At 41.1% G+C, this 18563-nt stretch overlaps 1 protein-coding gene across 10 annotated transcripts in view; it reads left to right on the forward strand.

The window, feature by feature from the left end:
- The window catches only part of LOC107269064 (neurexin-1), a 192801-nt gene that overhangs the window by 149390 nt on the left and 24848 nt on the right, over positions 1 to 18563 (forward strand). For all 10 annotated transcript variants that reach the window (XM_025086238.1, XM_025086239.1, XM_025086240.1 and 7 more), the window contains 6 exons: positions 2342 to 2450; positions 7960 to 8282; positions 10110 to 10401; positions 12065 to 12358; positions 12464 to 12642; positions 14047 to 14218. In XM_025086238.1, coding sequence (XP_024942006.1) covers positions 2342 to 2450; positions 7960 to 8282; positions 10110 to 10401; positions 12065 to 12358; positions 12464 to 12642; positions 14047 to 14218 — 1369 coding nt within the window. The remainder of the gene's footprint in view (positions 1 to 2341; positions 2451 to 7959; positions 8283 to 10109; positions 10402 to 12064; positions 12359 to 12463; positions 12643 to 14046; positions 14219 to 18563) is intronic.

Consider the following 18563-nt stretch of genomic DNA (forward strand, 5'->3'; position numbering starts at 1 on the left):
GAAATGCTGGTTACCAACGGAGCATAATCTTTCAATCTCATTTGTGAGTCAAAAAGAGTAAATTGAATTACGGCTGAAGCGCAACAATCCGTGAAGAAGTGTCTTCGGCCAACTTAAGATCTCGTGAAATTATCTATTCTTTAGGTTTTTAATATTCACGTGCGCTTCAGCGTGGCGGTAAGCGAGTCGAAAGACTGAAAAACAAAAGAAATTAAAAGCGTTACTCCCATACATGATGATTCACAGTGGAGACTCGAGATGAAAATAAGGAAACTAGAAAACAGAACAACTTGCCATGGAATTCAAAGGGAAATTCTTTTAAAGTTCTTTTCTCTCTTTCTCTCTCTCTCTCTCTCTCTCTCTCTCTCAATCTCCTTCCAGTCCTTTCTCATTCTTTCTTCCTCTCGCTTTTCGTACTCCGTACGAAACAAAACCTCTGGTCAGCTTGACTGAGCTTCATTTTATTTCAGTCGAGGAGTTCCTTTCTGATATATTTCTCCTTTTCCATCTCCCGTACACATCCGTATACTCCTTTTCTCACAAAACAATTCCTAGCCTGAACTCAGTCGGCAATCTTGGATTCAAGCATAGAGACATCTTAAGGAGGGAGTTCTCGAAAATAGTAAGAAGCGTTACCTACGCCAGAAGACTCCTATTTATTCTAGTGTAACATTAAATTCGCCATCCCGTCGTTCCATTTGTTTCGCCTTTGTGACGCGCATCGCGAGAAACGCACGAGACCCAAGATCGTTATATTGCGATACAAAGTCGAGCGTCACAAGCGTCGATACTTAACACTTTGGAGCGACGCCGAGCGTCGTCGTTGCTTGGCTCGTTCGGTGCACGATATTTTATTTTTCTCAGCTTTGTGTATATCCACGTCTAGCTGCTTACAATAGGCAATGGCAGTTTCGCAGATTCGAATCGCGACGCGAAACGGGATTAAAGCTGCGGGATTCGTTGGAAATGTTGATTGACGGTGATTGCGTCGATTATTCGTCCCTTTACGAGCAAAGGACAGAGTTCGAGAGAACCGTAATAATCCGTCTACCGATAGACTTTCGATATAATTTCTCCCCGCAAAGAGAATTTCTTACTCGACGTTTCACTCGGCGTGCCTTTCCGCGCTTTTTCCTGATTGTTTGAGCAGGCACTTTTTAGGGCGTCAACGCACCGTCCCCTTACGCGGCCTATCAAATTGTACTGCTCCCAATCTGCATAATGTCCCTTGTCGTGGATTTTTTTTTTATTTTCTCTCTCTCTCTCGCTCCCTAGTATTTCCTTCCCCACGTCACGAAAACCATTCGCCGAGTCGTAGGAAAACACGTGAGCGTGCATTTGGACGTTTATTTTTCTTTTATCCATTTCCTAGGGTTTCTCGCTCCTCTTTATCTATTTTTTACTTTCTTTCTCATCGAGAACTTCCAGCATCGCTTTAAGAGTGGTTGGAGCGACGTTGAAAAAAAATTTTCAGCTTCACGTATACGAATTAATATTCGGAACTTTTGCGCCAAGCTGAACGTTCCTTTTCGGCGTTTAGCTCTCTCTCTTTTTTTTTTTCTTAGGGACTTTCTTCTCGTAGGTTCTCGCTTTAAGGCTATCTTCAAAGTAGTCATCCGTGCTACAACGTAAAACACGCATTTTCCTATGACATGGATACTCAACGTGGGTAAAGTAGCTCAGGGGTAATAGTGCAGTAACGCGTGTGCATCGCGTACGAATAGTCAATTTTCGAATGCCGGTGATAAGGCGGTTGATAATAACAGTGGCATAGGGGCGACGTTATTTGACAAACGTGTGTCAGTAGCCACGTGGTGATAGATGATATCATCGTATCCGGTTGCGCCGACTAGCTGATAGTAACGAGTTGGCTGGATTTATGGGAGCTTAACTAAATGAGAGCAAGGGCTCGCTGTGATAGTCTGTTCGTGAAGAACTTGGCGCAAGCGTACTTTATCCAATATTGATATCGCCGTTGCTCTGGTACGAATTCTGGCTAGACAAGTTTTTGTTAATAATTGTACCTGAAAGTGAATTTTGAAAATATTCTAAATAAATTCACTAAGATTTACCTGATTGCATATCGATCCGACCTCCGGCTATGTCTGTCACGATTTCATCTGATATACTTTTACATAGAAAACAACTACGTCAGGTGGGAACTGATCGGATTACATATAGTTAATAATTCGGTGTACTCGCAGTCAACTTGATACGTTTTATAGGATTAAAAATTTACCATTAAAATATTTACTTCGATATTTGCTGCGTTGATAGCCGTGGCTGTTACGATGAATTAAATTGTTAATGAGGATTTTAATTGAATTTTTTACATTTTCAGGTACTCGTCGCAGGTCAGGGGTTAAACGACGATATGTGGCATACCTTGAGATTCTCCAGAAGAGCCAGTACGCTGAAATTACAAATCGACGACGAGCCGGCTGTCAGAGGTACATTTTTTTTTTTTCGTCATTTATTGTATTTTTGGAAAAATGATTTTTCTGGACATCATAGTTCTTGCGCTTTGTTGTTCGAACATTGCGAAAATGGTGTGACAGAAAATTGCAAGATATAAATATTTTGTTGGACTTGCCGTAATATCTGTAAGGGTGACGTTAGTTTCGCAAAAGACTGATCATACGGCGGAGTAAACATCGACCCATTGCGAAATCCAATATACGATTGGCAAACAGAAAATGCGACAGGACACACCAACGTGGGAACTAAGCAAAAACGTATGGGCAGGCAAACCAATCTGAACCAGTCAACCCCTACGTGTCAACCTGCCGTCCCGACGCAACGGCGAAACCAATCAACTATTTTGCATCTGGACGCGACGTGCGATTTGCCCCACTTTGTGCTGGCTTACCTATAGGTATCCGCGGAACGTCAGTACTCTGAGTATTACCAGTACCAAAATACGTGTCTGAGGGCAATAAAGAAAATGTCAAAAATCGTATTCTTAAAATTCGTCATATGAGATACAAATTCATATATGAAAATTCTCTTTGCAAGTTAGACAAATTCGTCTGTCAAATTTTCTAAGTTTTTTTCGTTTTTTTTTCGTGTATTTAAAAAATTCACATAACGATCGGCACTTGGAGAATGCAGGTATACAAAAATTTAATAAAACTTATAACTTCTTAACTTTTAATCAAGCAATACGTACGATTTTCATTTTTACGCAATTCTGCGATAAGCACTTGTGCATACTAATGAAATACGGGCTTATCAGTTGGCTTTTAACTTTTTCATAGTCCATAATTAGTATCTCTGCCACACTAAAAGTGTAATTCCATTCGAAGCAATAAGTGAAGCAATTACCTAGCCACGTGTTCACGTAAGCGGGGAAAATGGAAAGAAAGCTCTACTTAAATTTGCATCCGGTATGATATGTGTAGGGAAGCAGGATGTACGGTAATATCATACTTCAAAATTTCTATTTAGCATAAATATCCCGCATCCCGCGATACCGGTACTCGAGCTCCTACTGATATATCGTTCCTTAGCCGGAGTGCAGGTCCGCCCCCAGTCTTCAGCTCTTGCGAAACTTACCACAAAACTTGCCCGTGGCGAAACTGCCGGGGAAACTATAAATTACGAAATTTGCCGCAAGTTTAGATTGAGCGCGGTGGACGACAAACAGCGACGGTGCGAGAGCTCGAGGATAAATGAATAAAGCTTCGCGTTTCGTTAGAGTCTGCGGCAGCGCGAGCTAGGAAACTTTCTGTATCCTCTAGATTATAAGATGGGCTTCCAAAAGAGCTGTCTGATAAGAGGGCGAGGGTTGCCTTTATCGAGGGGTGGAATGAGTAGCTAACTTCGGAGAATCGAGGGATGAAAAAGCATCGGGAAGACAGGGGAATGCTGGAACTAGAAGGCTGTGCTATACGAACATCTAGACGGTACGAGAAACGGCTACGTGTATATAGAAAATTGTGCTAGTACTTATACAGGCTCTTAAAAAAAAAAAATTGAGATTCAATTTTTCCTCGTTCAAAGTATCGCAACTCGTATACGGATGCCGGATGAAAATCTAATGGCTAATCGTGCACCGTTAATTTCCTGGATTAAGATAATAAATTAATGAGGCGAAATACGCCGTTGTTAGAGATTCTCACGAAGCGATTTGTATAGTGGAAACTTAGTTAGAATGCTATAAATTATTAATGAAAACTTTTGGAGGAGTTTGACTGTGGGTTTATCGTGTCGTAAAGCTGGAAGGGGTTGGTGGGTATATTAAAAAAAAAAAAAATTCCACCGAAATATTACCCCAGTCATTTTTCACCTATCTAACTTTTAAGATCCTCTTAGAGGTAGTTTTCTGGTTACCGAGATATGTAGCTTTGTAAGCAATGTATGCTCCTCTACGTGTAGGCAGTGCAGCGACTTTGAAATTGAAATTTCGCCCACTTGCGCTATTACGGAGCAGCATGAGAGATGGGTGGTATGGTCCCTCACAAATGCTTCCTCGGTCGATACGAAAACTTTAGCTGGGGCGTTTTTGGAAAAGTACAGTTTTCACTTGAAAACTTATTGTTCCAGTTGTCTATTTACTTTCGACCTTACGAAAATACGAAGGATCTCGTGTGTCGTATATACAGGAACAATTTTTCCTCGCATCGACTTCCGTTCAATTTTCATTTTTCTTTTTTCTTTTTCCTAGAAAATCGTGAAAATCGACAAAGGACGTCGAGAAAATAAAAAAGAATAAGGAAAAGAAGGATTTCCCTCGAGAAAAGCTGGGAAAATGTTTCACTCTTAAATTTGACAACGTCGACGTTCAGCCATTACAGGTTACGTGCCTACGTCGAAGGTACGGACTACTCCACGTACTGGCAACCGTTTTCCAGTGCAACCCGACATAGGAAGGTTCATTTAGCATTCATAGCAAGGCAGACGATTGAAGAAATCGGTTGGAATGCAAATAGCGCGACTTAAAACTTAGTGGAGTCCTCGGATTTAAAATGCGTAATTCCCTTTTAAATTTCTAATTTATCCAGACAGCCTTGTTCTCGCTTTTACGTACTTTCTGGCGTGTCCGTTTTTAATTTTCTTTTTCTCTCGCGTATTACCTACGTTTCTCTCTATCGTTCCGACCTGCCATCTCGCTCGAACGAATTCCCAGGGAATCGCCTCTCGGTACGATAATAATTGCATTTATGCAAATGCATTTTTATCGGCTCGACGCCCAGGGTGAAAAGTGCATTCCACGCGGAGCGACCTCTGACCGTCGCCATTTATCCGAGCCTATCGGCAAATCATGCAAATCAATATGCCTATATACATACGCACAAATACTACAGAGACTACAAATTTAAAAATCCCTAGCAATTATTTCTTGAACGTAATTACGAGACACAATTTTCGTACAGAGTTTACCTACATGACTTTCGTAATCACTAGATCCTCTTACCCGGGGCAATAGCTGCTCTTTTGCCATCGCCAGATGTTTCCAACTTTTTCAGTATCGTTTATCGACTAAATATTTTCTTGAATTTCAACACCCCCTTTTTTTTCATTCGTACAGACTTTTGGGCATAATAACAAAAAAGAAAGCTTGTGAATACCATACTAGACGTTTATACTTTTCGAAATTCAGACAGAACCCGATTCAATCTCTTATTCCGTCAATACTATATGATCCACCGATACCGGCGGGTTCGAAAAATGGCATTGTTTCCGTGGGAGGTATCGTCGTATGAAAATATCAAAATGGAATAATATACGACGGCATAAAGTCTCAATGTAGCGTTCAGTCCCTTGTAAACCTCGCGTATTAATACATATGTACACTCTGGGTGTAACCATACCGGATTTCGCACTGTCTATAACCAATAACCAATACATTGCAGAAATAACCGTCAGAATGGCAGACCGTACCCCATTACGCTCTACTTTATTGGATTTAGATTTACGTCCATTTATCATATAAATTGCATTTGTTCGTTCCACGTGCTCTTTACTATTCGTATCCTCTCGGCTTAAAAACCTCCCTTGACACCCCCCGCGCCCTGAAAGATATCTCAATATGAGGATAGAGGAACATTTTTGATTTTTACTATTCAACACCTAAAGGAATTTTATTCCTACGCTTATATAAAGTGCGATCAAAAATAACTTGTCAGCTGACATTAATGCTTTTATTTCACTCTTATACACGTAGTACACGTACCCCCATAAAACGCCTTAATATATATTTTCGTAATATTACTGTACATTAGCTGTGTACTCATCTTCGTATGGTGTAATAAAAAAATAAAATGCCTTAAAATCGTAATACCACGAATAGAAAAAAATCCCAAACGATCTTCGCCGAGGTTGTAAGCGAAGAAAAAAAAAAGAAATTGGACTTCTATAGCAGAATTGAAGGAAGCGAATGAAAAATGCAATTGTCCCTGACAAAGTCGTAAATCAAATATTCTACCCTTTTTCACATTTATCGTCCCATCCCTCTATATATATATATATATATATACTATACGTCTATGCCTGCGTACCTCTGCCTTCTATGTATCCAGAATCCTATTTGAAACTTTTTGCAAGACCAGAAGGGTCGCTTCCCGATGAGTCTCGGAATCTAATGGAGTTTCAAGAATGTCAATATAATTTGCATAGATTCCGTTCTAAGTGCAGTATAAGGGCGAGATAAAAAAAAAAGGTGCATTGGAGTAATAAAATAAATTTCATTATACCCAGTGGCCAATGGTGAACCGTCATAGACGAGATGAAGAGTACTATGATAAAGCAAGAGAGGTAGCGAGTGTGTCGTAACAGTTCCAATATCTATAATATGATCGATATACGCTTGGTTTGCCAATCAACTGCGTATAGCAACGAGGGTATCGTCGTCCGTCAACCCCTATGAAACACCTCCGTCCTAGGATCGGCCCATAAACGGATGGCGAGTACCGCCAATATTGAGTTAGGTAGCAATACCCTAAATTGCCAGACCAGCCCTTATTCGAACCTTAGTCCCATATACGCAGACGTGAGACAGGTCTATAATCGATCGTTTGAAAATCGAAGCTTTCCTATAAAGTTACATGAAGTTGGTATGAATTAACTAAACCCTAAAGAAAATGTATACCAATATCTCAGAAATAATTAAATAAATCATAGTATCCTGATTCCTGGTTCCGATTCGGATGGCGTAATTTAATTTGTATTTAATCGGGAAATAAGTTTCCCCTCGTTAGCCATACGATTCTTCGACGTCGATCAGAAATATATTACAGCCAGATTTGTTGGCGGGTCGCAAACGTGGCCGTTCGTGTGCTTCAAAATTACGGAGGCAGGTAGCAGACTGTGAAGCTGTAGGTTTCACCTTGACTACGTTGCTGCTAGGGTCAATAGCTGGTCCATCAAACGACATTTAATTGGATCGTAAATTGAGATCAAAGCGCGAGCTACTTGCAATATAGCTCCCTGCTGAGTTGAAGACGCATGACAGAGATTTAACGTGACGCAACCAATCGGTTCTCAGGGGCAGTTGCCTTTGCGTCGCAAGTGCAATGCTATTTGATTAAATGAATCCTCACAGATTGGCATTTAATAAATGAAAACGTTAATCGATTTCTATTGACGTTTCGAAATAAATTCATCGATGCATGATAAATGGTGGACTTTTTTTTTTTTTTTTTTTTTTTTTTTTTTGAATCCTCACAGATTGGCATTTAATAAATGAAAACGTTAATCGATTTCTATTGACGTTTCGAAATAAATTCATCGATGCATGATAAATGGTGGACTTTTTTTTTTTTTTTTTTTTTTTCATTTCGACACGAACTGAAAAACCAATATATGCAGTTTACCTAATGCGTATGCAAATATATTTCAGGCTGTATAGATATATCGAGAGTGCATGTCAGCGTCACGATTCTCATAGAGATTTTCACAGTGACGTTTAATAAAAATTGACTTTTTCTTTTATTTTATCATTAACTATCTTTTTTCCAGCTGAAACTCTTCTGGGAAAACAAAGCATACTCGAATTTCGCACTCTTCACGTGGGCGGATATCTGCACTCCGGCGAGGACGTCCCGCATTTCGTCGGTCAACTTCAACAAGTCTGGTTCAACGGATACCCGTATTTAGAGATCGCAAGAAGTGCTGGTTCCCATCAAGGTTCGCATCAGGGCATCACGCCGATCATCAGGGTCACCGGGAAATTTGGCAAGAGGAATCATCTGGTTCATCATCCGGTGACCTTCACGTCGAAGCACACTTTCGTTGGGTTGCCAGTACTGAAAGCTTACGTCGAGACGAACATCTATTTTCAGGTAAATATATATAATTCACGATACCCGCTTCCTGAAACGTCCCTTCCGCAATGTGAATATTTTTATATACGATAAAATCTGTCCAATTTACACGATTAATCAGAAACACTAACGCGCGATCGTAATAACGAATGCTCGGCTAGTCTATTTATACACGAAAATCCTGTAGAACAACTCGTTACGAGAGATATTACGTGCATGAGCGCTGATCGTATTGACTATTACGCGTTTAATAGCTATAGCCTATTAACGTGGGTAAGCGAACGAAATTTTAACATTTATAAGCGTTACGGTTAACATTGATATCTATTTCGTGTAAGCAATCGACGTAATGTAATTTCGGTAGGTACAGTAATAGTAATCGACGTACTTGTTAGGGGCCTCAAAGGCCACTCGGGGAATGTACCCTGGCAAATTCGAATAGGGTATATATCCTGTAGGGTTATCGGTAGATGGTATTGGTAGGGGACGGTCGGTAAAAAAATAAAATCCCGTAAATCACGAGACATAAATTCGCAATGAGTGGGATTTGAAAATGCGCTTCACGCGAAATACGCGTTTCGCTAATGGTTGACGGGATAACCGTGTAATTGAACGTCTACAAATTTGGATCAGCAGAATCCGGGCGCGCGAGAAAATTAGTGCCCGCAGTCAATGGCGAGCGAGGATACAAATTTTTCGTTAACACCCCCTAATTAAATAGTATTAAACGCAGGTCAGAGGTCACGCGCGTGAAGTTGGGTTAAAATAAATGAAGCGAAACTCGTGGAAGATTTTTTAACGCGAGCACAAAAAACAAAGAGACAGAGAAAGGGTTTTCATGCGGAGGAACTGAGTGTATGTCAAAGTCCCCTAACATCCTCGCGGACGAACACTGCGATACTAATTGAAGGACTTACACGGCAGCTGGGTGGTAACATCATGGAATACGCTTAAAATTAAGCAGATAAGTTACGCAATTTAAATTCCCTAATTAAGCCCTGTACCTAATAATACGCAAGAGCTTAGAGTGTAGGTATATATAGATATAGAACGGTAGATAGGTAATACCTGCCTCGTGACGGTCCTTTGAATCCTTTCGTCCTAGGCAAAGAGATACAATCTAATGTAATAACTTCTCGGGCTCTTTCTCTCCTTCTATGTGTATTCTCGAAAAGTGTCAGCAATACGGGCAGGAAGACAAAAGTTGCCGAAAGCGATAAAACCGCGTAGGTCGTAAAAATCCACGAGATCTCCGTCCACGATTTCCAAGGGAAGATGGAAAATTCGCGCGCGTTTGTGGGATCGTGAAAAGTCAAACGAATAATCTGGCGTAATTTATTTTGCGAAAATAAAAAGAAAAAAAAAAAGAGTGAAAAAGAGGATGATCCTTCCAGCAGCAGAATGCTAAATAGCAGGATACACCATCCACTTTGCTTAAAGTTCACCTGCTACCCTCAACCGTTCTGATATATAGATACGTCTTGCTTGAAATCCTTGAAGCTCGGAAAAAGAAGAATATTAAAAAAATAATAAAAATGGGAAAGCCACGTGCTTCAAAATACATATAATATCCTGTCCGTCTATAAGGTTATAACTGTTCAATTCTGATCTCAATACTGCTCGTATACCTGCTAGTGCCTGTACCTGTCAGATTTCCTGAGATTACTACAACAGGTTCTCCATTCAGTAAGGATTTGCGTTGAGATAACGATAAATCGTTGCTTCGTCGCTACGCTAAAGCTATTCTAATCTCCCGAGCGACTGTACTTGGTCTAGGCTAGGTAATAGACGCACGGATGAGCCGCGGCGTGACAATCGATTGACAATTTGTCTTATGGATTACAGTTCAAGACACGTGAAGCAAATGGCTTGATACTCTACAATGCTGGAAGGGAGAGAGACTTCATAGCCGTGGAACTGGTCAATGGACACGTGCATTACGTATTCGACCTTGGGGATGGTCCCGTGAGAGTAAGAGACACTTCGAAGTCCAGACTGAACGACGGCAAGTGGCACGCGGTGAGCATAGGCCGACCGGCTCCCAAAAGGCACACCCTGGCAGTCGACGACCACGTGGCGGCTGTCAACAGCTTGGGCAGCAACGAGAATCTGGATTTGGATGGAATACTTTATATTGGTAGGTTGTAACGCCTGAGGGATGATGGCGAGTGAAGATTTTTATTTTATTAATTTCTTCTTTACGGGGCAGGAAAATCCGTTCTGTAAATGTGCCTTTATTAGAAGCTTGACCTGGAACCAGTCTCAAGAGTCGAGCCAGTCAAGTGTGATTTCTTGCGAAGGCTCCCTGATGAATGCCGTCTGCTCTCATTGTACCTACGGTTCGTTTACGTTAACCATAATAATGATTAGGGACGATTTATCATCGGCGGACTGTTCGATCATCACGCACTTGGCTGATCTTCGACGACGTTGATTGCTACAATTGATTTAGGCCTCGCTGCTTCAACTTCCTTCGGCACCCTGGGGAGTTTCGTTAGGAGTTCGGGAATAAGAAGGGAAAGGAAGCGGATGCTGTGTTTCGGAAGTTTTTCGAGCAGATGTTGTCCTTCCGCGTGACTCGCGCGGAACGTGAAGAATGGAGGTTTCGTCGAGACCGCAAAATATTATTTATCGAGTGGCTCTCTGTATATTTTGGACTTTGTGGAACTCAGGCGGTCCTGCGTGAAATTCGGTATAAATAAGAATACGAAGCTCTTGCACTTTTCAATAAATGGGTCGTTACGTTGCAGGGATCGTACTTCAATTTATTTTTGTCTATGGTTTCCTTCGCCGCAATTTCTAAGGGACGCGGATAACTGTTTTCATGAATACGTAAAGACACTTGACATGATCGAAAGACACGCGAGACAAAATGATCTACTCTTATAAAGGACGTTCAATTCGACATGACTTTCGTAGTACATCTCAAGAGAATTTCAATTTCTGTATAGAGATTGTCTCCAGAGTTATTTCAGGACTCGTATTCTTTGACTGACGTGTTTTAAAAGTAAAAATTTATTTTTACAAATTTTATACCGACTCTCACGGAAACGATGGCTGTAATGTTCGTTGTTCTTGAAATAAAAAAAATTTTTTTTAGTGTTGTACGAAAATTCATTGGATAATAGAATTTATGTCATTTATATTTTCGATTTTTTTTTTTTTTATCAATGTGGCCTTAGCAAGTTCTTCCGATACGAACGTTGCCAATTTTGTGGATACCGGATGAGAACTGTTCCATATGATAAATCATTGGGTCGGTTTTGATCAGTATGTGTTGAGGGATTTTTTTTGTTGAAAACGTATGTTTCCCGCTTTTACGTCGCTTTGCCAATCCTCTCACGCGCTCCGGCACCCATTCGTAGCCAATGACAGCTGAAAATATTGCTGCGGGATCAAGTGGCGAGCGCTTCGTTTCAGCCGAGCACGCAGCAGTTCATGCGAGTCCAAATTCCGAGTGGAACGTGAAAATAATTTTCGGCATGCTTGCCCAGCGCGACGGGATTGATTTATACGATGATATAGATATTCCTCTGCGTTAAAGTCTGAAGGGCAAATTTTCATAATCCAGTGATACGTCGAGTGGCTGCAATTCAATTTGCCAAAGTTAAATGTCTGAATACTAAAAGACTCGGGTACCTGTCATCCAGAGACTCGTGGCTGCTTTTTAAGTAAATTCTACCTAAACTTTCTATCTCGGCGTTATAGAAAATGGGTTTTGTCAATTTTCCATCTCTTCTCTGTCTCCGTTCATTTCTTATCCCTCGAAGAAACATTTAAAGTCTCTTTGGGAATTTCAGGTGGCGTGGAGAAAGCACAGTATGCTCAATTGCCGAAACACATACTCAGCCGACATGGATTCGAGGGATGCCTGGCGTCTCTGGACCTCAGTGGCGAGAGTCCTGATTTAAAGGCCGACGCTGTTGTTCCTAGCTCCCAAGTGGAATCCGGATGCGACGCTTACACGAATCTTCATCCTGGCAAAAAGTGTACTCACGACGTCTGCTCCAATCACGGTACTTGCGTACAGCAATGGAAGAGTTATACATGCGATTGCGACATGACCAGCTTCACTGGACCTACTTGTAAAGATGGTACGTGCGAACGCTTGCAAGTAGTAGACAAGCAATATCATCCTTGATCTTTGATCTGTTGCTTGAATTTCATAACCTGACTAATTATTAATCTTTCTCTTGCAGAAGCTACAGCCTATGAGTTTGGTCCTGGACGAGGACTCATCACGTACACCTTTCCACCTGATCGACGACCGGAGATGAAGAAGGACACCGTGGCTATGGGCATCGTCACGGCTGTTAATGACGCTGTGCTACTTCGAATAGAATCGGCTTCGAGCAACGATTACTTGGAAATTGAAATTGTTAGTGAATTCGTAAATCCTTCCTTCTAGCGTTTATCACGTGTCGATTTTTTAAAGCTGATAGCAATAAGTCCACAATATTAGGTTAGATAATATATATTTTTATGTCATTCGTACAGCGGTAATGTATTTGTTAGTTTTTATTTTTATCAGTTTCTCAAGCGGAATTCAATGTTTGTACGGACTATCTGTATTATTGAGATGAAACAAGTACGTTTTGAGTAGAGAGGTGTTCTGTTTGCGCGAAATGATCGGATTTTCTAATGGTGGATCATAACAGTAGACTGAGATTTAGCGAGAATTTCTATTTAGATTTGCTTATATAATTCTAGTTGAAGAAACTTTGAGCTATCTGTACTTTACTCGAATTTCACCAAGAATCTGTATACTTACGAGGAAAGAAACAAAATTATGACCTCTGTGAAACTCGAGATGCAATCTAATAGTAAATTGCAGGAAATCTCGAGGAATGTAATTTTAACTTGTATATGTATCCAGACTAAAGAGATAACCTAAGTTAGTCCTAATTCCGTACACTGCACGAGAACAAATTTGAAAAAAGTGCTCCTGCAATTACCGATAAAATCATGATTGTCCAAGTTTCACAAAATTGCTCTTACGGTCCATTATTCTTGGAATACATTGAAAATTACTTCATAATGGAAAATCAAGGGTTTTCAAATATACATTTTTCTAGTATACAATCACAGATCTCGTCGCATACGAAATAAGAAGTTAAAAATTCTTTCCTTACCATCAATTCGATACAAATCTTACCATTAAAAGCGATCGGTATGATTTCAATGACGTAATCGAGTGACGATTCAAAAATGTAATTAAACAGAAAATATTTCACGTCGACACAATTTACATGAATTGTGTAAAGAATCTTTATTCCGCATCCGTGAATTCATCTCGATCCACATCAGTCCTAAGATAATTACTGCCAAAAATTATCTCGCGCACACGTAAAGATGGCGAATCACATAAATGCAATTATAAATATTCAGCATCCCATTCAGAAAACTGTTTTAACAGCCCAGACTGATCTTGTTAAACCTTAAGCGACCCTTCGCGCGTGAATCGACACAACGAAATTACAAGCTCATTTATTTTGACGATTCGCCTAAATCTAGTTAACGAAACGGTTCGAAAATTATTCCGATCCCATTCGATTAATAACCAAACGGCCTTCTCGTTAAGGAATAAATTTTCCCACGAATATATTTTGAACAGGCACACGAGAATCTCTGAGAATATTATTTTTTACGATATCATTAAATTAATTTTCACGATCGCAAATGGATATAAAACATTATGGCACTCCGGCAGCCAATCCTCCGGTACCGTTCTCATATCAATTAATCGAACAATAGCACGATCACGAACAATTTTTTTTTACAGGTCGAAGGAAACGTGTTCGCCGTTTACAACATGGGCACGAACGATCATCCAATTGGCGAGGTTGGTGTCAAGGTAAACGACAATCAATACCACGTAATTCGATTAACCAGGACCGGAGCGAACAGCACTCTCCAGATCGATGACTACAATCTGCAGGCCAATCACCCAACAGGTTAGTGATCAATTTAATTTTAAAGATACCGATTGGCCCTTACTCAAACCAGGATAATATAATTAGACCGACGTGAGAAGCGCGTGAAAAAAAATTCAAATGGAATAAAAAAAAAATTTAATATCAATTTCACAGCTTCAATATACTTCGTTACGCATAACGTAGGCTAGCAAGAGCACTCGGTTGAACTTTAACTGATCCGTGGATCATTTTTATTCAACTTCATGAACTAGGCACTCAGCTGCAAGTTGTGCAACACACTGGTCCTTGTACCGTACTACACGCCACGGGTGTTGCATGGCGACTGACGTGTCGTCCAGCCAACTCCTGCTCTTATAAGCTTCGCGAAAGAAAGAACGTTGAACCGTGTGAAAGTGCAAGCCGCACGGTGCCCCGCAGACGCACCGCGTCAACTTTATCGCTGGTGGGAACGTTGGGGAGAGACCTTCATGGGGAAAGTACATGATGGGATCTTTCGAAGGGGGCGTGGCTTCGTGAGTCGTAAAGCCTGCGTCACACATTTTTATCTTGTTCACGTTGAATCGGAGGATAACGTCTGGACGTCCCTCGGGGCACATTCGCAACTCGATGTTACGCGCGCAAACGTCCGCAAGGCTTTTCTTCGCAGGTGGTAATTGAACGTGAAACTTCGAAAGCAAGGAACACATTCAGTGTCAGCGAAGGGAACGAATAGGCATTTATCATTCGACGGGATTCTATTGGTCGGACTTTACGAACCCTTGCGGGGCTGTGAAATAGGAAAGCCTTTGTGGGAGGTGGTCTCGAGGGACCCTTTTAGCGAGTCCAAAAACACTTAAGAAAAAGTACCTACTGAAATTTTCTAGTTTCCTCATCGGGAAAGTCTTCGTAATTGGTCTTGGAAAACTTTTTTTTTTGACTTGGGAAAAATAGTTTTTTAGATCTTTCTCTACTACTCGTACGTGACTTCTGAAGCTCTGTTATGTTTGACCTAGATTGTGGATTTTTTTTTCTCTGTCTCCACGCAATAGGACCGATGCAAACGGGATTTACACTTCTTGCACTTATTGACTCCTTTTCCAAAAGTGCACAAAAGTCACGAAATTCTGTTGAATCTCGGTGAGGACGTGTCCTCGAATAAATTTTTTTTCCTAATTTCTTATAGAGTCCTGATAGGATGACTTTTGAGAGGCATATTTTTCTATTATGTACTCAAGAACGTATGTGAGTATTGACGATGACAATTCAATGTTAATTGTAAATACGAGACCTGTTTTGGGTGAAATTTTTGAAAATTTTTTAATGGCGGAGAAATTGGTTAAAAATTTTTTTAAAAAATTCTACCTCCGATATTCCTCTGTAATCCTGGTAGTAAAACCGAGGATAATTGACATATCTATTATGTAGCTTATGGACGAGCAGTACGAGGAATCTCCGGGATAATTAGCTCGCTGCGGGGGTATGGGTTTTAAAGACCTCCAACGAAATTACCAACGCCATTCATCATTCCTTCTCGAAAAGGCAGAGGCGATTAAGTTTAGCTGCTAATTCCCATTAGGATTGGTTCCCATTGTGCGGTAAACAGAAGTGCTTTGAAAACGAGACAAAGGCTCGTAATATCGCGTTTTACGCCATTTTTTCAAATATTTTTCACTGACTCGACGTTCATAGAACCCTGCTTAATAATACGCGAAAATTGACTTTCAGCAGAATTTAAATTTACCTATTTGTCGAAAAATTTTCAGAAATACTTTCTAGCCTTATCTGACGTCCTAATTAAAATATAGAAAAAGTGCAACGAATCACATCAATGCACTTTTCCATTAAAATCATACCGCATTTCCTTTATACTGTCCCAGTAGGTCGACTCGAAAACGAAAATAGACTTTTCGCACAGCGAAGACTTCGCTCGAAATACCAATTTATTCCCTACGAAATACATGGATGGTAACAGCCATGCAAATGCATGCAGTATAGGAGGGTAGTTTTCTTAAAAACCTGCATCCTCATTCTAATACCCTAATACAGTCCAAGACGTTAATCCATCTCATTAGCTTCGACGTGAAGCGCAGCAATAAAACCGGTGCTCAAATGACTTATTGGCTGGACGTCCCATTGACAAGGAAATAAAAATGAAAAATTCCCCTGGTAATTCCACCGTCGATCCTCTTGCCTGAGAGAAAAAGCTATAGGACCCCGTAGCCAACTTCTTCACCATTTATACTAGCCTGACAAGTACCGCTACGTTCATGGTGTTTCTCTACCGTTTCCCATAGCAACAGTCGAACTCCTATGCACCTACCGTCTATAGCTTGACCCAGCTAAGCTCCGAAGAAAAAAGCGACGATCTCGACAAAGACACGATACACATTTGTACTCCGAGGAGTGGGTCTGAATAAGCATTCCCAAAGTATGTAAGTAACAGGGGTGCCCGAAAAAAAAGTTTTAACCCGCTTCCAGGATACCACATGGAAACGGGTGGTACCTTTGGCATTAGGTTTGTAATTCTAAAATATACATTCCCAAATACAACCATATACGTCACGTGACCCGATGTAGCTCGAGTACCGAGTTTCTATGCGTCGCGCGGTAAAGCGATGAAAATAAGGGCGACAAGAGAAAAAGGGAACGAAATTGTTAAGCAAACGGAAAGCAGCCGAGTGCCCAGGAACGTAGGTGCCCCCTGCCAGCGTTCTCGGATGGGGTGAATCTAATTTGATTTAATTAGAATATATTTGCCTGGTTAAAAGTTTCTAGCTCTACGACGGTATATCAGCCTGATAACTAAATTTATCAAATTATGCGTAGAGAGCGCGGAGCCGAGCCGTCGTTTATCGTCGGGTGGGCGTGGAGTTTGGAAGTCGCTTGTGAAGAGTTTAAGGGGTGCCAGGGGCACCTGACAGTAGGGCTCCGAGTTTTTTGCCAGTAGTCCTGCCCGGACCTTAAACCGATAAGACTCCACTCGAATTTAACAACCGTCCCTGAAAGTCCGATTATACCATCTCATTAGCGGTAGAGCCAATTAAATAAATGCATGATTAAAATTATATCAGCATTAACAGGTCCCTTTTTATGATCAGCCATAGTTCGAAAAAGGTTCTACCGGTCCTTCAAAAGTATTTCTGATCCCTCCGTAGCTTTCTGCTACCCTAATGCTTCGGACCACAAGCTTCTGCTCCGTACTTCGGTCAGTACCCTGTATTAAAATATACGTAAGGACGAACCTTCAAAATTTTCATACACGAACCTTCCAAGCATTTCTCGAGCGCTACGAGCAAATCAATAATATAACATTAATTATCATTTCACGGTTCTGCAGGTTATTTAGCATCGATTACTGCCTAATATATTTACAGGCATAATAATAACTAGCACAATTCGCTTTGATGAATTTTCCAGCAACAGTAATGGGTTCCTCGGGTTCCATTTAGACTCGAATAGCACGCAATGTTAGTACAGTCTCTCTCACAACTTAATGCTGAAACAATGTAACCTAAGCGAAATACCAGTGACGTAGGTACTCGGAAGGGCTGTGGGGGTTGCCTGTCTATCTCGTCCTTGACCATAGACAATGCTCAAGTATCCCAACCCCCCCTGTCTTTCCTTGCTAGGAGAACGAAAACTGTTAAGCGCTCCGCTGTAAATGGAAGGAAAAGACCAAGTAGTTTTATGATTATAATAGCCTAACGGTAGTATCCAAAGGTCTTTCGTCGCGACTTTGACCCTTTGACCTGAGTTTCCATTGTATGCCGACTCTTCTATCGGACGCTATAGGGTGTAACGGACAAGATCACATGCCTCCCTAATTCCCTTAAAGGAATACCTTCGTTCGATCATACCGTCCTAGTCAGTCGAGACATGAACTTTTGTTACATTAACCCTTTGAGGATAGGATCAATTAGCAGGAGTGACACTATACGTATAGTTCACCCTGTTCTTTTTTCAACGCCTCAGTCATTACGTCCCCTAACTCCTGAAAGACTTACTGCCCTGGTAACTTTCTAGAGCACTTCGAACCCCTTTGGGCCTCGACTCCTTCATGCTCTTCTAATCGCACAGACGGTAGCTCGAACTGATTCACGGAACTCAACGTAATACTTGACTCGATTATAAAGGGGTCTCCGTCGCTTGAATTCACTTGGCTCTTTGGCTCAAGAGACTCGCGTAATTTTAGGCATAACGCAATTCTCACTTTCCGGGAATTATGGGGAATATGTAAAGTCATTATGGCGTCGCTGCTCGAGGTACCTTACACCGTTGTTCCCTATGACTTCCTCGAGTACCACGTGTGCCATCCGCCAACACACTCTTTTCCCTTAGCACCAAAAATATCAGCCCTTCTCCACTCTGCTATCCTGATACTCCG

The sequence above is a fragment of the Cephus cinctus genome, unplaced genomic scaffold, assembly GCF_000341935.2.
Source record: "Cephus cinctus unplaced genomic scaffold, Ccin1 Ccin1_scaffold0597, whole genome shotgun sequence".
Lineage (NCBI taxonomy): Eukaryota > Metazoa > Arthropoda > Insecta > Hymenoptera > Cephidae > Cephus > Cephus cinctus.